At 38.1% G+C, this 17,659-nt stretch overlaps 1 protein-coding gene across 4 annotated transcripts in view; it reads left to right on the forward strand.

The window, feature by feature from the left end:
* OSBPL6 (oxysterol binding protein-like 6) overlaps positions 1-17,659 on the forward strand; it is a 50,199-nt gene that overhangs the window by 27,393 nt on the left and 5,147 nt on the right. For 2 of the 4 annotated variants that reach the window (XM_008947264.1, XM_008947265.1), the window contains 9 exons: positions 5,454-5,619; positions 6,572-6,702; positions 8,398-8,505; positions 10,853-10,990; positions 12,363-12,450; positions 12,649-12,902; positions 15,988-16,125; positions 16,467-16,530; positions 17,134-17,212. In XM_008947264.1, the coding sequence (XP_008945512.1) occupies positions 5,454-5,619; positions 6,572-6,702; positions 8,398-8,505; positions 10,853-10,990; positions 12,363-12,450; positions 12,649-12,902; positions 15,988-16,125; positions 16,467-16,530; positions 17,134-17,212 (1,166 nt within the window). Of the gene's footprint in view, positions 1-1,153; positions 1,229-5,453; positions 5,620-6,571; positions 6,703-8,397; positions 8,506-10,852; positions 10,991-12,362; positions 12,451-12,648; positions 12,903-15,987; positions 16,126-16,466; positions 16,531-17,133; positions 17,213-17,659 lie in introns of all 4 variants that reach the window. The other 2 variants (XM_008947263.1, XM_008947266.1) reach the window with 2 other exon arrangements.

A 17,659-nucleotide genomic window follows, 5' to 3' on the forward strand; every position in this document is an offset into this window, starting at 1 on the left:
GGAATGTTACTAGAGGAAGACACTTCAACTAATAATTGAACTACAATATCCTGTTCTTGAGCATGGTGTCCATGTATCCAATCTATACCATTGTTATTTGTATGCTGCCAAGGCTGCTTTCAGAAAAAGTAAAAATGTATATAGATATAAAAATACTGACATGGCTATAGATGAAGATATGTAAGATAAGGGAAGAAAAATGTAAAGGGATTGTAATTTTTTTTTTTTTTTTAAAGCAGGAGGGTGGCTTTTCTAGTCTTCTAAAATCTTAAAATGGCTTCAAAATAGTGACCTTTTGATAAGACATTGAATAGAAAGACTTTCTGATAGGTATGGAGCTTCTCTACATTAGAAATTACTTGCTTGACTTTAAGAAATTCATCATGGTACATTGAAACTAAAATAAAAGTGAAATTAATTGAGATGAGGTCACAAGTTAGGCATGCAGAAAAGGAAGGAGTTGTTGGAATACTTCGTTTTCATTTGTGTTGCTTTATTTGAGTTTTTGCATTGCTTTGGAAGCCAAGCCTTCAGTAATGTATGGGAGAAGTAGTTATCACTCAAAGTAGTATGTGGAGAAAATGAACAAAAAGGCTCAAGGATGGGCATGGAAATGCTAGAGCTGTGCACAGGAATGTTTACATGAGCAAGCTCACTATAACACACACAGTGAAAAACTTTACCATCGAGATACATGCACCTTCAGTTACCACTGTTCATGCAAGTCTACTAATGCAAAGTGATCTCATTTAGAATTCATCTTCCATGTGGTCAAGTGACCACTAGAAGGATTTTGGGTTTTGTGTTCTCTGCCATGCGATAACATCCTTTTGTTTTCTTATTCCATAATTGTTTTCTGACTCTCAGCGGCAATGCTAATAGAAGATTTTTTTTGGTAGCCTTAGTGAGTGCACCGCAGTCCAGCTCATCTGGAAATAACTTTAGGGAAGCATCTGGCTTTTTTATGTCTCTGGCATACACAACTGAAACATGCAGTATGTCCTCAGAATGTGTAGGCCGTAGAAGTTAACAAAACTGAAATCCACTTAAAGACTGTCCCTCTCCCTTTTCTGATCATCTTTCATCTCCCTGTGTCCCATCACCCATTCCCTTCTCTTTTTCTACTTCCTTCTCTTCTTGCATTCACTGTCAGGAAGGGCCGGCACCGAAGGGCCAGTTCAGCACAACACGACGCCGGCAGAGACTGGCAGCTGCAGTGGCTACAACAGTGAGTGGATTTAAAAATCAAAGGCATAGCTCTGAAGATGGGAAGCTGTGTAACCTGAATGTATAATAAGCTTATGAAAATATTTCTTGCTCTTCTTGGACGTGTCCGTGCTACCCACTTTGGGCTGAGTTTCTTAGAAGCGGTCAGGTTTGACATGAATTCCATAAATGTGGGTCTGAGCCTGCTTACATCTTGAACATGTTCCTCCTCCTTCATGCAAGTGCAAGTGACGGTTAGATTCAGGCCCTGCACTGTTTGAACGTGTCTTTGACATACTCTGCTATATACTATACAAAATGGAAAGAAATTATCAAGTTCTGTTAAAAGCTTCTTGTGACAGTCTCTAACAAGACACCAGAACCAAGATTTGTCACAAACAACCATGGAATTATAAAATTACGCCACCCCACCCCTTTTTTAAAGTAGTATAAGGTTAGCCTTTTCATTTGAGACATTTTCTATTTACATCCATAATCCCAAAAAGTCATATTACTACCTCTAGTGTCTGTATTTAGTTTTGCTAATTCCCTAAGACTTTGACATATAATCTGGAGCTATGAAATCAATACAGGGGCTGGGAATTGGGAGGGGAAAGAGCTTTTTGTGAAATCAAATTAGCTTCAGCTGCTGCTTTGTCAGGAAAGCATTTACTAGGAATGCACAATACTGACATTAGTACTAATCTGTCAACTGATTAATAAAGCAGCTAGATGAGGAAGACTCTGTGTAGCCAGATTGAAGTGAGCTTTAAATGCATACTCCTGATGTAGCTTAAGCAGTGAATATCTGCTTCACCAGGCTGAAGTATTCCAGGGTCTGCTGCTCCAGCCCACAGATGAATGTCCTAGATGAGACATAGCTTTTGCTTAAGCCTTGAGCACCTGCTATCTGATACATAAAACTCTGTTACTATTAGGGCCTGCTCAAAAGCATGAGAGAAATCAGTGTTTTCCAGTTCCCAGATCAACTCATCTAAATTTAATCCCCTGTAATCAGTTGATGCTGAATGCTGTGCTCAATAACTGATTGCTGTTCTGACTTCATTGATCTCTCTGCCTAGTAGAGAAATCAACCCTCTTCTCAGTTTAATGTGGCTGAAGAGTATCAGTGGGAGGCTCTAACCAGCAGGTTCACCAGTAGTTAAATAGCATTGGCAAGAGCTGTAGCAAGGAGTGCTTAAGTAGGGCAAATACAGCTGGACTTAGAATTGCAAGGCAGAGGAGTCCAGGGAGCCACTGAGTTATCTGCAGCTGAAGTGAGGACCTGTTGAGAGAGGTCTTGGAGAAGCTGAAAAAAACACAGGAGGAAGGAAAATTAGAGGCACTAAAGACTCTATAGCTGTTGCAGTAGTTGTAATGGCCTGTTCTTCCTGGCTGAGGTACCAAAGTGCTTGTATCTCCCAGACTGTGAAGCTCTGTGTGTAGACTGAGGCTTTACATCAGGACTGAGAATTACATCAGTTAAATGCACAGCAGAAGGAGGAGAGCTTCCTTAAAACCCACTCTATCAGGACAGCCTGTTCCTACATGAACATGTAATTGTGAAGAAGGTGGTGGATGAGCAAGTATTATATCCCTGGCAGAAAGTCAGGACATGGTGCATCTGAGGCCATGAAGAATCTGTGTACAGAGAAAGCCAGAGTGGTGCATCAAGAAGCTAAACATTTATTTTTTCTTTTTTTGAAAAAAAAAAAACCTCCAAAACAACAACGACAGCAACAACAAAAAGAGCCCAAACCAAAACAAAAAGAATTGCTAATCAAGTCAGAATCAAGTCACCATGGATGCAGAGAGAAACCACAGCAAAGAATGGAAAAAAAGGGGAAGAGAATAATGTTGGCAGTGTTTCTTGGAATGTGGCCCATTGAATGTGGATTTTTTCATTCTGTTGTCGAAAGTAGCTTGGAAACTTTTCTAAAAGATGCATATGAGAAGAGTTCATGTCAGTCAACTGTTCAGTATTTTTGGTTCTTGTATTTAAAGCAGTCATCAAAACAGCTACTTGTGTCTGTCATGTGGATGTATATTTCTGGCAAACAGTGTGACAGTATTTATAGAACATGTAAATGCTGTTTCTAGCACACGCTTTAAAATGTTATTTTCCAGTGAACCTCACTGCAGAAACATTGCTTGTCAGTCTGGCCACCTGAGGTATGAGACAGAAATGATGAATCTGAAGCAAGTCTTTTCAGCTACGTTCATCATAGAAGTGACTAAAGAGCCCCCACCACGTGTGGGCAGCCTGCCTGCAGCTCTGCCAGTCTCTGTGGGGTTGGGGCAACCTGCACCATTGTCACATACACATGAGACTGTGGGGACTCTCCCTCAAGCTCCTGCATTGTACCTGGCAGCTTTTTTCATGCCTTCTGGATGGGCTTGAGGGTTGAGTTTGTGCTCTCTGTACACACAGCTGTCATGTAGCCACCTCCTCTGCCCTCCTTGGAGACACCTGGAGCAATTGAATCTTTGTGGTGCTCCCAGTCGGAAGGTTCTGGGAACATGCTCTCTGGTTTAAGAAGTGAACATGTTTTGTAAAGGGAACTTGAAATTAACCTATATTTAGTCACATTAGTTAATTAACCTAGTTTTGTTGGGCTATTGAGAGAGGCATACTGGTACTTGTGAAAAAGATAATGGGGTAAATATCCAGTACAAATGGAAGGAATTCTATGTCTCCTGTTAGTGAAGTCTTCTTGATATGAGGCTAAAATGAGGTCCAATAAAAAATAAGTACTTTGTTGATATAGCGGGAAATGAAAGTACATGAGAGAAGAGAATAAAATTTATACTGGAAAGGTGCCACAGAGCTGCTATTTTATGCTATATGTATCTGGAAATTGAGGAAGAACAAGATGGAAAATGGTGTTTTGCAGAATATGCTCATAAGTGAAATAATATGTGATGAATAGATCCAACAGGATTTTGAGGGTCTCATTGAGGAATTGGAAATCTAAAACATTTATTGATAAGAACTTTACAGGAAGGGATTGATAGAGCCATTACCTGATGGAATCAAATAACAAGGTATCAATTTCAAATAATGATGGGAGTATAGGATTTACCTGTTGAGAAAAATTCTCAGTAATATGACTTTTTATATTCTCTTCTGCTCTTAATCATGCTGTTATATTTTGGCCCCTTTTTCATATTTGAATAATTACATTGGGCTGCAGTGTGATAATTCTTGATTTATCCATTCAATTAATATAATGAATGGATATTTGATTTAATGCGTTCAATTTGTTTAACAGTACTTAATATTTAAGTAACAAAATATAGTACTGCATGCCTTTCCTCTGCATTTAAATTCGAAAATTGAGTTCTGGGCCTCATTTTTAGACAAATGTGTGTAAATGGTAAAATTAAAATAAAATACAACATACATTCACACACACATCACACATATAACAGTGGTAGCCATACACTGCATATTGTAGCATATAGGTCACTGTTAAGCACATATGATACTTCTGTATATAACTTAAAAAAATGTGCATGTATATTTTTATAGCTGTACCTGAAAAGTATAGAAGGAGAAGGAGAAGTAGAAGTGATAATAAACTAAATTGTTTGCTTTGTCTTATTAAACGGTATCTCTTTGCATTTTTGAACGGTTCATATACTTTAAATGAAAATGAAATGGAGCGTTCATTATTTTTTTTTTGGTTGTTGTTTATTTGTGTAGTTTTAAAGAACATAGGACTACTCTGTGCTTTTGCCTTCTTCATTGCCATTACAGTGAGTTTCAACTCAAGATTTACCAGTAGTTTTGAAAAATTTCAGTGATATATTTGATCATATTATACCCTATTTCTAGATTTGTGGCGGAACTTGTATACTTCAAATGTTGGTATTGTAACACAAGAGTTGTTATACACGTACTCTCAGATAACACATGATGCTTTATATTTGGACATGGTTCAATTTTCCAGTCATCTTTTAAGCATTAGGAAATGGTCCATTTTGGTAAATGTTAGAGTTGAAGTGCTCCATCATTAGCTGTTAGCAATGTTTTTAGGCCTTTCTTTGTTTGTTTCAGTGAAAAAAATACAAGAAAGTTCTTCATCAGCTGTGTTGAGACTTAGGAGAATAAAAAGTTACATGTTTACTCTTACCATGTTCTTCACATTGCGAACGAAGTCTGAAGAAATTTGTATTTTGCTTCCAGCAGAGTCAACAGATTGGTTGCTCCTTACAGCACATTTCTTCACTGTTTATTACTGTAGGTCCCTTTTAGTGCTACAATGTCACCTGTTCGTCTGCATTCATCCAATCCCAACCTTTGTGCAGACATTGAATTTCAGACTCCCCAAAGCCATGTAACAGACCCCCTGGAGTGCTCCACTGAGTACATGAAGCTTCAAGAAGAATTCTGCCTGATGGCACAAAAAGGTAACTGGAAATGTCAAACTTAGCCTTTATTGTGCTTCTTCGTTGTGTTAATTTTTTGTCTTCACTTTGCTATGGCCAGGGCATTCATCTGCATTAGCTGATACTGCATAACGATTTTTAGCTGGTCGGGTGGCTTGCATAAAGATGATGTGTATTATTCTTCTTATGTTTTCCATGGACATCATGAATATAGAGATAGGTAGACTCTCTTTTTTTAGATGTCTTCTGAACTACTTTCTGCATTTTGTAAATATGTGACTGAATTTGCAAGAATTTTTTTTCTAAGTAAAATGCTTTATTTCTGCGCAAAGATTGATCAAAATGTCACTGCTACATATAATGTGCAATTCATTTATGTAGAATGTTTTCTATTTCAGTGGAAACAACAGAAGAGCTTAGCACTTAAAAAGGAAGAGCTTATTTCTTGAATGTACTTTAAAATTGCTGCTTTATTGCAGATCAATGAATGGTCCTACAGACTGTAAAGTACTATTTTAAAAGGGTTTATAATAAAACAAACACAGGAAAAATGTGACACTGATGTCTTAAAAAAATGTCAAAAACGTGTCTAAAGGTCAGGTAATCATCTTAGTGCAATATTAAGACTTAGCAGGACTAACTTTTTTTTTTTCTGCTACTCTGAAAAGAAAAATTAAAAAGGAGAAGAACACACATTGGATACAGGTTTTCCAAATATGCACCCTTCCATGTGTTCAGCACCAAGAGTATGCTCAGATGACCTATATGTGAACATATAGTATGCACACTACAACCCGATGTTGTGTTTGTACTTAATTTGGCGCGGATTAATTGAAGTTCGTGTCTTTGTTTCAAATTTCTGTAACAGTAGGTTGGAAATCTCACTGTCTGTATTGCTGAAACATTGTAATAGATGTCAATGTGCAGTCCTGTAGCTGAGGAAAAACTTTTTACTTTTTTTCTTCTTCCTTAGTGCATTCTCTTTTGAAGTCTGCCTTTAACAGCATAGCTATAGAGAAGGAGAAGCTTAAGCAGATTGTTTCAGAGCAGGACCTTACAGGCCACAACACTCAAATATCACACCTCAGACAGTCCCTCTCTCAGGTATGTTCATGATTTGATTTCAAGCACATGTAGGTTGCCAGATGCACTAATTCTTTTATATTTTGACCATTTCCTAAGGTAGAAGGAGACAAGAAAAAGCTAGGTTCTTTACCAGAACTATGTCATACATTGTGCATGTGGAGGTGAAGGATATCATCTGTTTGTGTAAGCATGTATCTGTTATGATTTTCCAAAGTAAAGAAAAAAGATCAAGTGTTTTAATAAAAATGCTGGATATCCTTCCTGGAGCTGTTTCCAGCACAGCTAAGGAGATATTCTTTTCTTCATTAAGTTTTAAATTTTGACCATATCTTTTCAGATTTCTTTTATATGTCCGTGTCTTTAACTGCAAAAGGAATTATGAATTATAGGATAATCATGGATAAACAGGATTTTCAGATATCCGCCTGTTACACTCTTGTGTCTCTCCCACTTAAGCAAAAGGAAAAATTGTCATTTGCTTTAGTGGGGAAGAAGAGGTAAAATGACAGTAAGTCCTCAGCTTGCAAAATACTTGTGCCAAACGGGTGAATATTTTCTTCTTGTTCTGGCCTCTAGGATCAGTCTAAAAGTCACTGTCACACATTAGTTCATAGACTCAGTGGGGAATAGGTGGAAATTTGACCTTAGTCAGGTGGGTTTGACCAACCTGTTGACCAGGTTTGAGCAGTTTAAGAAGCTTCTGCCAAGCTGCTCTTGACCTTCTGTTCCTGGTAGATAGCAGCTGTGAACATGCCTAGACTGTTTCCAAACAAAGCAAAATGGGGTAATTTGAACTGTTTAGTGACAATTTAAGCTAACCGGTTTTACTTTGGCCCTACTTTGTTTCAGTACATTTATGCAATCTAGGGAGAGGCAGAAGAAGATTCATACTCCATTATAACAGTCATTTTGTACTAGAACAGTCTGTTGTTCATTTCTGTAGTCCTCAGTGTGGGGTATATATTAGGATTAAGTCAGTTCATGTTCTAGGTATGTAACATACTCTGCTTTTTCCAGATTTCAGAATCTTGCACCTGAGTATTTCTAGGTAACAGACAGTATGTACCCAAAATTATAATCTGAGTTTTGAAAAAGGAGAAAAATCAGATACCAGACACCAGTTGAATTCTATTAGGATTTGTGACACTGTGATGAATTGGTAGCTTGAAATGAGTGCACACATGCAAATATACTAAATTAATCTGAACAGGCAAACATCCGATGGTACTAGCAATTATGTTGCTTTTGCTGGAAAGTAAGCAATTTCCTTTTGCAGGCTCCAAGTGCTGATAACCTTCGTTCAGAAAGGACTGTAGTTGTAAACCAAGAATTGCCTCTTTGGGCATTTTGCAGGTAGTTCCCATTGTTCTGCAGTTTTGTTGCAGCATTCACTCCCCATGTCTATAATCTGTATCACCCACCAGTATACCTGCCAAAGAGCTATCTGAAGAATTAAGATAGAATGCCACTCTTGCATTGTGGGGGAATATCTGTCCCCCCTGCCTTCTGAAAATCTCTGAAAGCAAACCAGCCAAAAGATTAAGTCATATTAGGGAGGATCTCAAAATTTGTATCTCTCTAGAAATGGAAGAAATTAGGTTTTGTGATCTCTTAGGAAATTGCTGGGAAGACGCTACTACTTTTTTTTTTTTTTTTCTTCTGTTTAACATTTACTTTTTAATTTTAAATGAAATGTGCAATTTTTATTTTAAGGCTCTCAACCAGAATGCTGAACTAAGAAGTCGCTTGAACAGAATACATTCAGAATCTGTTATTTGTGATCAGGTTGTCAGTGTAAATATTATCCCTAGCCCTGATGAGGTAAGCCTTTGGCCTTTAATGGATTTAGAGTACAATCAAACCTTGCTAATTCTCACTGATGGCTGAAACATACCTGGCAAATTATAGGATTTTTCAGATTGGCAAAAGTTTGGAAAAAGTCATACATAAAATACAACTTCTGTTTTTTATTTTGTATATGTCAGATCTCATGAAAGAACTCAGCTTGGTCTCTGCAGAGAAACAGGGAAGGACTCCAGTTTTGGAATAGTGATTGTTGACTGTGGGGATTAGTGAGGTTTTACTGTATTTGAATGTAACATAGTAGCTAACCAATTTGATATCTTAGCTTCTTGTCAACTCAGCAGAGCAGTTTAGTATTTAATGGCCTGATCATGCAAGTGCTCAAATGACCTGATGTTTAATATCTTTAATGACACTGCTGAATCAAAAGGTTCAGTCTGTGAACCAACCATTATACTAATATGACATTTGCAACATCTACTCATTCTTTTTTTGCTTTCCTCAGTCAACAGATTACCAAACATTTGTATTAATAATGTGTCAGGCTTCCCTCATGAGAAGGACAAATCTGAATTTGCAAGCTGTAATATGTTACTATTAATGTAGTCACTTTGACAGCCATTCTGCTTGCATTTTACCAAAATATTTTTTCTGTAATTTCCACTAATTTTTTTCTATACCTATGCCATTTCAGTTATAATATTCTTGTCTTCTATCTCTTACAACAAGAATGGAAAGTAAAAAATCATGTTTCAAATTACTTTTGTTTCCTTTTTGAAAAATGTCTAAACAATTTTTCCATGAGTCAAGCATTTTGGAGGCTAGCAAGAGAAGACAGAGGTAAAGCGATGCCACAGCACAGTAATCTGCTGTGAAGTTCTGAGCAATCACCATCTCTTCTGTTTTCTGTTTTTTTGTTGGCTAGCTCTTTCTTTTTCATAAATATGTCATTAGCTTGGTACAAATGTGTCTGACTGAAGGAGTTTTTCAAAGAAGTTCCCAGATCTCTCATTCATTTCTTTTCTTGATTAGTTTATACGTATATAAACTTGCAGTGTGTAGTTAGTGCCTCTGTGAGCATCTTTTTCAGGTAGGGACATTTTTCCAAGTCCCCCTTGCTTATATAAAATGATAACATTTTAATAACTTCCTGTAAAGATAACAGTGAAATGCGGTTCTGTTCCAATTATTATTCCTCAAACCCCATAAACCACCTACAAACCTATAAGGCCAAGTGAAAAAGGAATGTTTTTGATCTCTTGGCCTGTTTATGATTTTTTTGTTGTTGTTATTGTTGTTAGTGCATTTGGAGGCAACTATGTGGAATAATTCTACAGGATTAAGTTGTCAGCAAAACCATTTGCAGGACTTCTATTGTAGGATTGATGGGGATGGAGTTGCAATTTGAAGAGTTAACTGTGTTTAGAGGGGCTTCAGTAGTTTAATCTCTATTATCTCCAAGAAGCAGCATGCTGTTTAAATTAAGGGATTAAGTCAGAAGCTGATTTCCCCATACAGCAGCAGTTCCTTTGGTGGAATGGTACAGAGAGAACATCTTGGTTTTTTTCCCCCCATCTTCTAAGTGATAGGCTGTAGGGTAACATGTTGAAATCCGGTGTTCCTCTCATCAGTAACAGGAAGAGGAAAATATATTCCACTATTTAAATTAGCTTGCCCCACTACTAATAGATACATAACACAACTTTGAACCCTTGCCTTTGTTGTTGAATTCTCTTTATAATAAACCATGGAGAGTTCATTCCCTTTAGCAGTATTGAGTCAGTGTTACTGACATAATTCAAATGACATTTTGAGTACAAACATGGAATAAAAGCACATGAATATGTATTATAGTCATCCTCCTGAATATTCAAAAACTTCAAACATCTATTACTAAACTGGTTCACAGGTGCATTTATTTTGAAAGTATCTTAGAACTCCTTGGCTTTATATTTTTGTTTTGGTTGTATCAAAGCTAGCTCCTAGTGATGTAATTATTTATGACCAGTTGTCTTTTCACCTGAATTTCATAGTTGAACTTGTCTGACACAATCCAGCTGTTACCTACAAAATCATTCCTCTGGACACAGGTCTAGATCTGTGATTATTCACACTGCTAAAACTCTGCAGTTGATGCTGAGCAGGCCTCTAATGAAGATGTGTATCTCACTGCCTGAAATGCACTTTATTTTGTAATTGTTAAAGTCTCATGAGTTAGGTACACAGAAAGCCCTACCAAAATGCTTTCTTTACTATCTGTCCTTATGTTTGTCGCAGAAAAAAATATTCAGTTGATTTACACCCTCTATGTATATTTCCTTTATATTAGAAATAATGCTTTTACTTTTCTGTGCTTTATTTACAGACAGGTGAACAAATTCATGTCAGTTTGCCATTGTCTCAGCAAGTTTCTAATGAGAGCAGGCTCTCTATGTCTGAATCTGTTTCAGAGTTCTTTGATGCACAGGAAGTGCTTCTCTCTGCCAGCTCGTCAGAAAACGAGGTAGGCCATGGCAGCATGCTGCAGCTTTACTGTTGGAAAGATTTAGGTGTTGCTACTTCTAGTGAATGATTTTTTTTTTTTTTTTAATTTTTTTTTTTTTTTAAATAATGCTACTTAGAATAAAGAGAACAGAACAGGTAAGCTGTAGATAAATGAACCTTAGACTCCCTTCTGATGGAGTATGGAAGTTAGTTTGATGAAGTGTAAAACTGGATTGAAAGTTGTTTGTATCAGTAGCTTATGTTCAGTACGTGTCCTTGCTAGACTATGGCCATTTCAGAGAAGGGTGATATAGACAGAAGCAATTAGGTCTGACTATGCAGTCAACTAATTTAGATTTTAAAATGTTATTTAAAAAAAAATTAAGTATGTATGTACAGTTATTCTCTGTAATCACAGAAGTAGGCAAGAGTCTGAAGAACTGTCTCACTCAAGCTCAATGTTGAAGCAGTCAGGTACAGGTCAGACTTGTGAATCATGTTGCTGCCCACAGCTTTCCTGTGCTATCCTGAATAAATTCTTGATTTTTAAAAATGTATTTATTTCTAAAAATACCTTTTTATAAAGCCACTGTATTGCTGTGGTCTATCACAGCTCTTCTGTAAGAAGAAATAAATGTGCCACCATGTTTTCTCGTTGACAAGGATTGCTCGTGTGCTAGGGTTGTTCATGTAAAGGATGGAATGATTCCTTATGTTATTGCATGTGGCAGGGGTAAAGTACGTCTGTCTCAATAGTCTGGATTGTCTATATTGGCATGGAAAATTTGTGTGTCTGTGTGACAAACAAAATAGAAACTATAAAGTCACCCTCAAATGGTGTAGGCCTTATGATAAATACTCTGTTATCAGTAAATACTGTAATATGTTTTAAAAGTAATATTTCTTGGGAAAAGAAAGTTGTTTAAAAAATATTCTTAAAAATAGCCTCAGCAGTGACGTGATTTTTGTTTTGCAAAATGATAGGTTGATGTTTATATAATTTTTTTGCTGAAACACAAGCTTGTTTTATTGTTTGGTTCTTTATGAAGAGCACAAATCTGACTCTTCTCACCCTCCATCCCCAGCACTTTACATTGTAAATTTCATGTTCATCTCTGATCTCATTTGAAGCCACCTTTTTGCAAATTTAATGTCTGTATTTAGTTTACAATAAGGAATTCAGAAACATAAGCAAAGCATAGCATTTGTATCGACACTTTTAGTGTATTGGCAGTGTGGGCTGACTGAAACATCGCATTGATTTAGTTAATAACTCTAATTAGGTAGAGATTATTTCTTTGAATATTTGTATTTCAAGTAATTATTCTTGTCTAATTTGTCACTGTCTTTAATAGGCATTTGACTTAATAGATATTTTATTTATGTCTTAGGCTTCTGATGATGAATCTTACATCAGTGATGTGAGTGATAATATATCTGAGGACAACACCAGTGTTGCAGACAACATTTCTCGGCAAAGTATACTGCTGTGTTTTAAACTTTGGGAAATTACATTGGTTATGTTTGTGTACCAGGTTTACTGCATGTTTGTACAAGATTAAGCTGAAATCAGCACAGTTGATTTTAGCTTGCTTGCTCTGTTGGTAATTTGGTTTAATGGATATATCTGTTTTCCTTACTCTAGTGCTTTCTTACAATATTTTTTTCCCTTCCCAGTTCTTAATGGTGAGCTAACAGGAGGCGCCTTCAGGAATGGACGAAGAACGTGTCTCCCCGCTCCCAGCCCTGACACCAGTAACATAAATCTGTGGAATATTTTGAGAAATAATATTGGCAAAGATCTTTCCAAAGTATCCATGCCAGTCGAGCTAAATGAACCTCTGAATACCTTGCAACATCTTTGTGAAGAGCTGGAATACAGTGAACTCTTGGACAAGGCTGCTGAGACAGATGATCCTTATGAACGTATGGTAATAAATTTAGTGTAGCACTTGTTATGTTTTTATTGAAAAGGGACCTGTTGAGTGAAGGTCTTTGCAGGGTCCTCTCTTGCTTTTTCTGTTCACAAACAGACCTCCCTCCTGTGTCAGGTGAATGCTGCTGATAGGTATAGGTGGTAGGTTTGATCTGGATGAGGCTGAGGGACTTTTCTTGACTTCACACCAAGTCCTGCAATTGTAACTCATTGATGAGGAGACTGATTTCACTCTGTAGGGCTGTATATATCAGCATTGGCAGTTTCTAACCCTGCAGCATCCTTTCCTGGCTTTCCGTGATGAATTCTGGCAGCCTCCAAGAGCTAATCAAGTCTGTGGCTGGCTTATGATCAGTGTAGGTGTCAATAAGGTAGCATCCTAGGGCATTTCTAATACAGAAGTTCCAGAACACCAACACAGACTTTGCCTGGGCACCCTGACTTCCACTCCCCTGCAACTCTGTCATTTGTTTGTTTTTTTTTTTTAACTGACAACAAACAGCCTGTGTTCAACTTGCAAGGTGTTTTGATCTGTTACGTCTCCTTTTGCTAAGAAGAAACAGGGAAAAGCTGTTAGAAGAATGTTGGCAGTGTTGTTGCTGAACTTATCTACTGTTCCCTGGTATGGGTTGGCAGCACTGTGGATAGCTGGGAGAAGAGAAGTTGCCTGTGGGTGCCATATAGCCACACACTTAGGCCCATGAACTGCCATGTTCATGTGATCTGCAGGAGAGTAAGGGTTTCTAAACACTGGTATCTTTTGCTGTCCACTGAAGAAATTGGACCAGTCTTATTATTTATCATCACATGCTATTTGCTGTTTTCCTACAAGACTCCTTATGTCTACAAACGGGAGATCCTGTAAGGACTGGGCATGATTGTACTGAGTAAAGCAAGCTGTTTGCCTGTAGGACTCAGTCTTCTTTGTTGAATAACTTGGAAGGTGATTATTGAAGGCCTCCATAGAGTTCAGGAAGGAAAAGCTATAATGCAACTGAAGGCTTCCTGGAAACCAATGCAATAGCCTTCTGTGATGGTATGACTGGCTGGGTAGATGAGGGGAGAGCTTAGGAAGTGTGGGTTAGATGAGTAGACAGTGAAGTGAATTGAGAACTGGCTGAACAACAGAGCTCAGAGTGTTGTGATCAGCAGTGCAGAGTCTAGCTGAAGGCCTGTAGCTAGTGGAGTTCCACAGGAGTCAGTACTGGGTCCAGTCTTTTTTAACACATTCATCAGTGACCTGGAAGATGGGATGGAGTGTAGTCTCAGCAAGTTGGCTGATGATGCAGAACTGGGAGGAGTGGCTGACACACCAAAAGGCTGTGCTGCCATTCAGTGAGAGCTGGACAAGCTGGAGAGTTGGGCATAGGGGAACCTAATGAAGTTCAACAAGGGCAAGTGTAGAGTTCTGCACCTGGGGAGGAACAACTCCATGCAGCAGTACGGTTAGGGATTGATGTGCTGGGAAGCAGCTCTGAGGAGAAGGACCTGGTAATCATGGTGGATAACAAGTTAACCATGAGCCAGCAGCGTGTGCTTGTGGCCAAGAAGGCCAATGGTATCCTTTGGTGCATCTTAGAAAAGTGTGACCAGCAGATTGAGGGAGGTTCTTCTCCCCCTCTACTCCGCCCTAGTGAGGCCACATCTGGAGTATTGCGTCTGGTTCTGGGGTCCTCAGTTCAAGAGAGAGCTGCAAAGATGCTGAGGGGACTGGAATATCTCTTAAGAGGAAGGGTCGAGAGCCCTGCATCTGTTTAGCCTGGAAAAGACTGAGAGGGGATCTTAGCAATGTTTATAAATATCTAAAAGGCAGGTGGCAAAAGGAGGGGGCCAGACTCTTTTCACTGGTGCCCAGGGATAGCACAAGGGGCAATGGGCACAAACTAGAGCAAAGGAAGTTCATCTGAACGTGAGGAAAAAGTTCTGTACTGTGAGGGTGACAGAGCACTGGAACTGGCTGCCCAGAGTCTCCTTCTCGAGAGATACTCAGAACCTGCCTGGATGGTGATCCTGTGCAACCTGCTGTAGGTGAACCTGTTTTAGCAGCAGGGTTGGACTAGATGATCTCCAGAGGTCACTTCCAACCACTACCATGCTGTGATTCTGTGAAACGTGGATTCAGTTCCCTTCTCTGCTACAGCTACCTAGTGCAATACTGGAGATACAAACCAGATTTTTAAGCACCACCTTAAAAATGCAAATCACACACCCAGGCTTGAGGCATGTGGGATTATTTGGCAGAAGTGCTGAATACCCAAGCATCACCCACTGTGATGTATATGTGGCCTGCTTCATAACTGTTCTCTGAAAAGTCAGAAATTTGCTATCCTAAATAAGCACTCGAAAGTAGTGGAAACTTTTTTCTTCTCACTTGTTCTGTATATGATAACTATAGTAAACCCCCTCATTTCTCTGTAGTGTCCATAATTAAATTAATAAAGATGATTTTGGAAGAATGAAGGTTTTTCCTATTGAAGAAAAGCCCACAAAAGAGTGTTAATTCTGTTGATGCTTTATTTATAAATAAGATGAAATGAGTAGAGAATGGAGCACCCATTGCACAGTGGGAGTAAAAGCTTACACAAGCATTATGCACTTGCCAGCATGTGGAGAGTGGGATCTGGTTAAGGTTGCCCTGCTCCTAGCAGGTTATCCATAGCTGAGTGATTTTTATATCACCATATTGTTCTTCTGAAGTTTTGTTTTGACTTCTGAGTGCCTGTTGTGTTTTTTTAATATTTATTCACGGGGAGCATAGACAAGAGCTGGGCCTGTGTTTTAGGTCATTAATAATAAGCCTGGTCAAAGGTAGAAAAACAGTATCTTGTGCAGATGGTTATTTTAGGGGACTGTTTAAAGAGCCTGACTGAGATCACAAAGAAAAATTATACAAATTACATCAACAAAAGAAATAGAATTTATACTGGTTCTGGCTGGGATGTATGGCTTCACTCTCAGGCATGCCTCATTAATCCAGATGTCACTCTGAGTGGAGTGAGTTGTGTGATACTTCATAACAGTGGAATATACACAAGAATCTCTGCCAGTTCTTACTTATGTTTTTGTCTGTATTTTCACAGGTTCTCATTGCTGCTTTTGCAGCATCGGGGTATGCCTCTACGTACTTTAGAGCAGGAAGCAAGCCATTTAACCCAGTGCTTGGTGAAACTTATGAATGTATTAGAGAAGACAAAGGATTTCGATTTTTCTCAGAGCAGGTAAAGCTTCTTTCCAGAGAGCTACTCCTGGTTAGATTTAGATTTTGGGTTCTTTGTTTTGTAGATTAATTTATTTTTTCTTTCTAGTTAGAATGGTCTACTTTCTTAGTAGTAAAGAAAGGTTGGTAGCATGAATGAACTTTGTTAGATGCTGGAAGGTATATATTTTTTATAGTAATCACAAGGAAGTGTTTTAAGTACAAACTTCAGTCGCATCCGTTTTCATAGCAACACAGACTAAAAATAGTGTGGGCTATTTAGTATTCTCATATTGCAGTTACAATTGTATTGCCTTAGAAAGGAAAATGAATGAGTTTTAACTCAGCCAAATTGTTTTCCAGGTTAGCCACCATCCTCCAATTTCAGCCTGTCACTGTGAATCGAAGAACTTTGTGTTTTGGCAAGGTATACTTTCTCAATTCAAAAGCATAAACTCATCTCTTTTTTAGCAAGTAATACTTTTGTCTGCACAAGCTGTTTTGCATTTGGAACTTACTCAAAATTTCTATGCTTATTATTTTTGTAGTAACATTTTACAAACTGATGCTTTGAATTATTTCACTCCAAATTCTCATTCTTAACAGTGAGCAAACATGTTACAACTTCCCTTGTCATTTGGAGTCTATTTATAATTTTCTCCTTAAAAGCTTTTTACCATGAAAATTATTACTTTTTACAAACACAAGCATTCTTTTTTTACAGAGTTGAACAAGCAGCTCTTTCTTTCCTTCTTTGTACTCGTATATGCATTTAATTTCGATTGAGTGTTTTCCTGAGAGATCTGACAATAATGTAGCACAGGCATGACTCCTAGAAGAAAATAAAACTTATATTTATTTTTTCTGACCTAATGTCAGAATGTTTTGTTTGTTTGTTTCATGGCAACCTCATATTGTTCAGTTTAAACCAGATGGTCTAGCACAGATCATCTTGTGTGTGCCACCAGATCACTTCAGGGGGGAGACTTTGGTCTTTTCAGTTTTGTAAATCTTTGACTATTATATTCAGATATCAGGTGGAAAAACAAATTCTGGGGGAAATCAATGGAAATTCTGCCAGTTGGAACCTTGAATGTGACTCTTCCAAAGTAAGCTACTGTCTTACTTCCTTTTGCTTTCAGTCTTTGCTGCAATCTGTGGTGTGTTGTGAAAGAACTGGGGGAAGTGTATCACATCACATGAATTGCACTGTTGAGAGTTAATGCCTAGCCCAAATCTCTCCTTAGTGTATGGGTGGGGATACTGATGCATTTTAGAGCCTGAAGATCTGTTTGGGTTTTTGGAGGATGCAATAGACAGAGTGGGACAGAAACGTTTTGGGAGAGAGGACCCGTGTTTTACATGTACAGTAGTGATCAGCTGTTCAGAACAAGGCTGCAGGATAGGACTCTCAGCAGCTAGTACTTTCTCAGTAGTGCTCAGTGTTCCCTCAAAAACAACCACTGGTAACAACATAAGGTTGTTTTTCAGAATGTAGGTAAGCAAAAACATGTTCTTCAGATGATGACAGAGTAGTGAGAAGTTGTTTCACCACA

The sequence above is a fragment of the Merops nubicus genome, unplaced genomic scaffold (assembly GCF_000691845.1).
Source record: "Merops nubicus isolate BGI_N331 unplaced genomic scaffold, ASM69184v1 scaffold15889, whole genome shotgun sequence".
Classification (NCBI taxonomy): domain Eukaryota; kingdom Metazoa; phylum Chordata; class Aves; order Coraciiformes; family Meropidae; genus Merops; species Merops nubicus.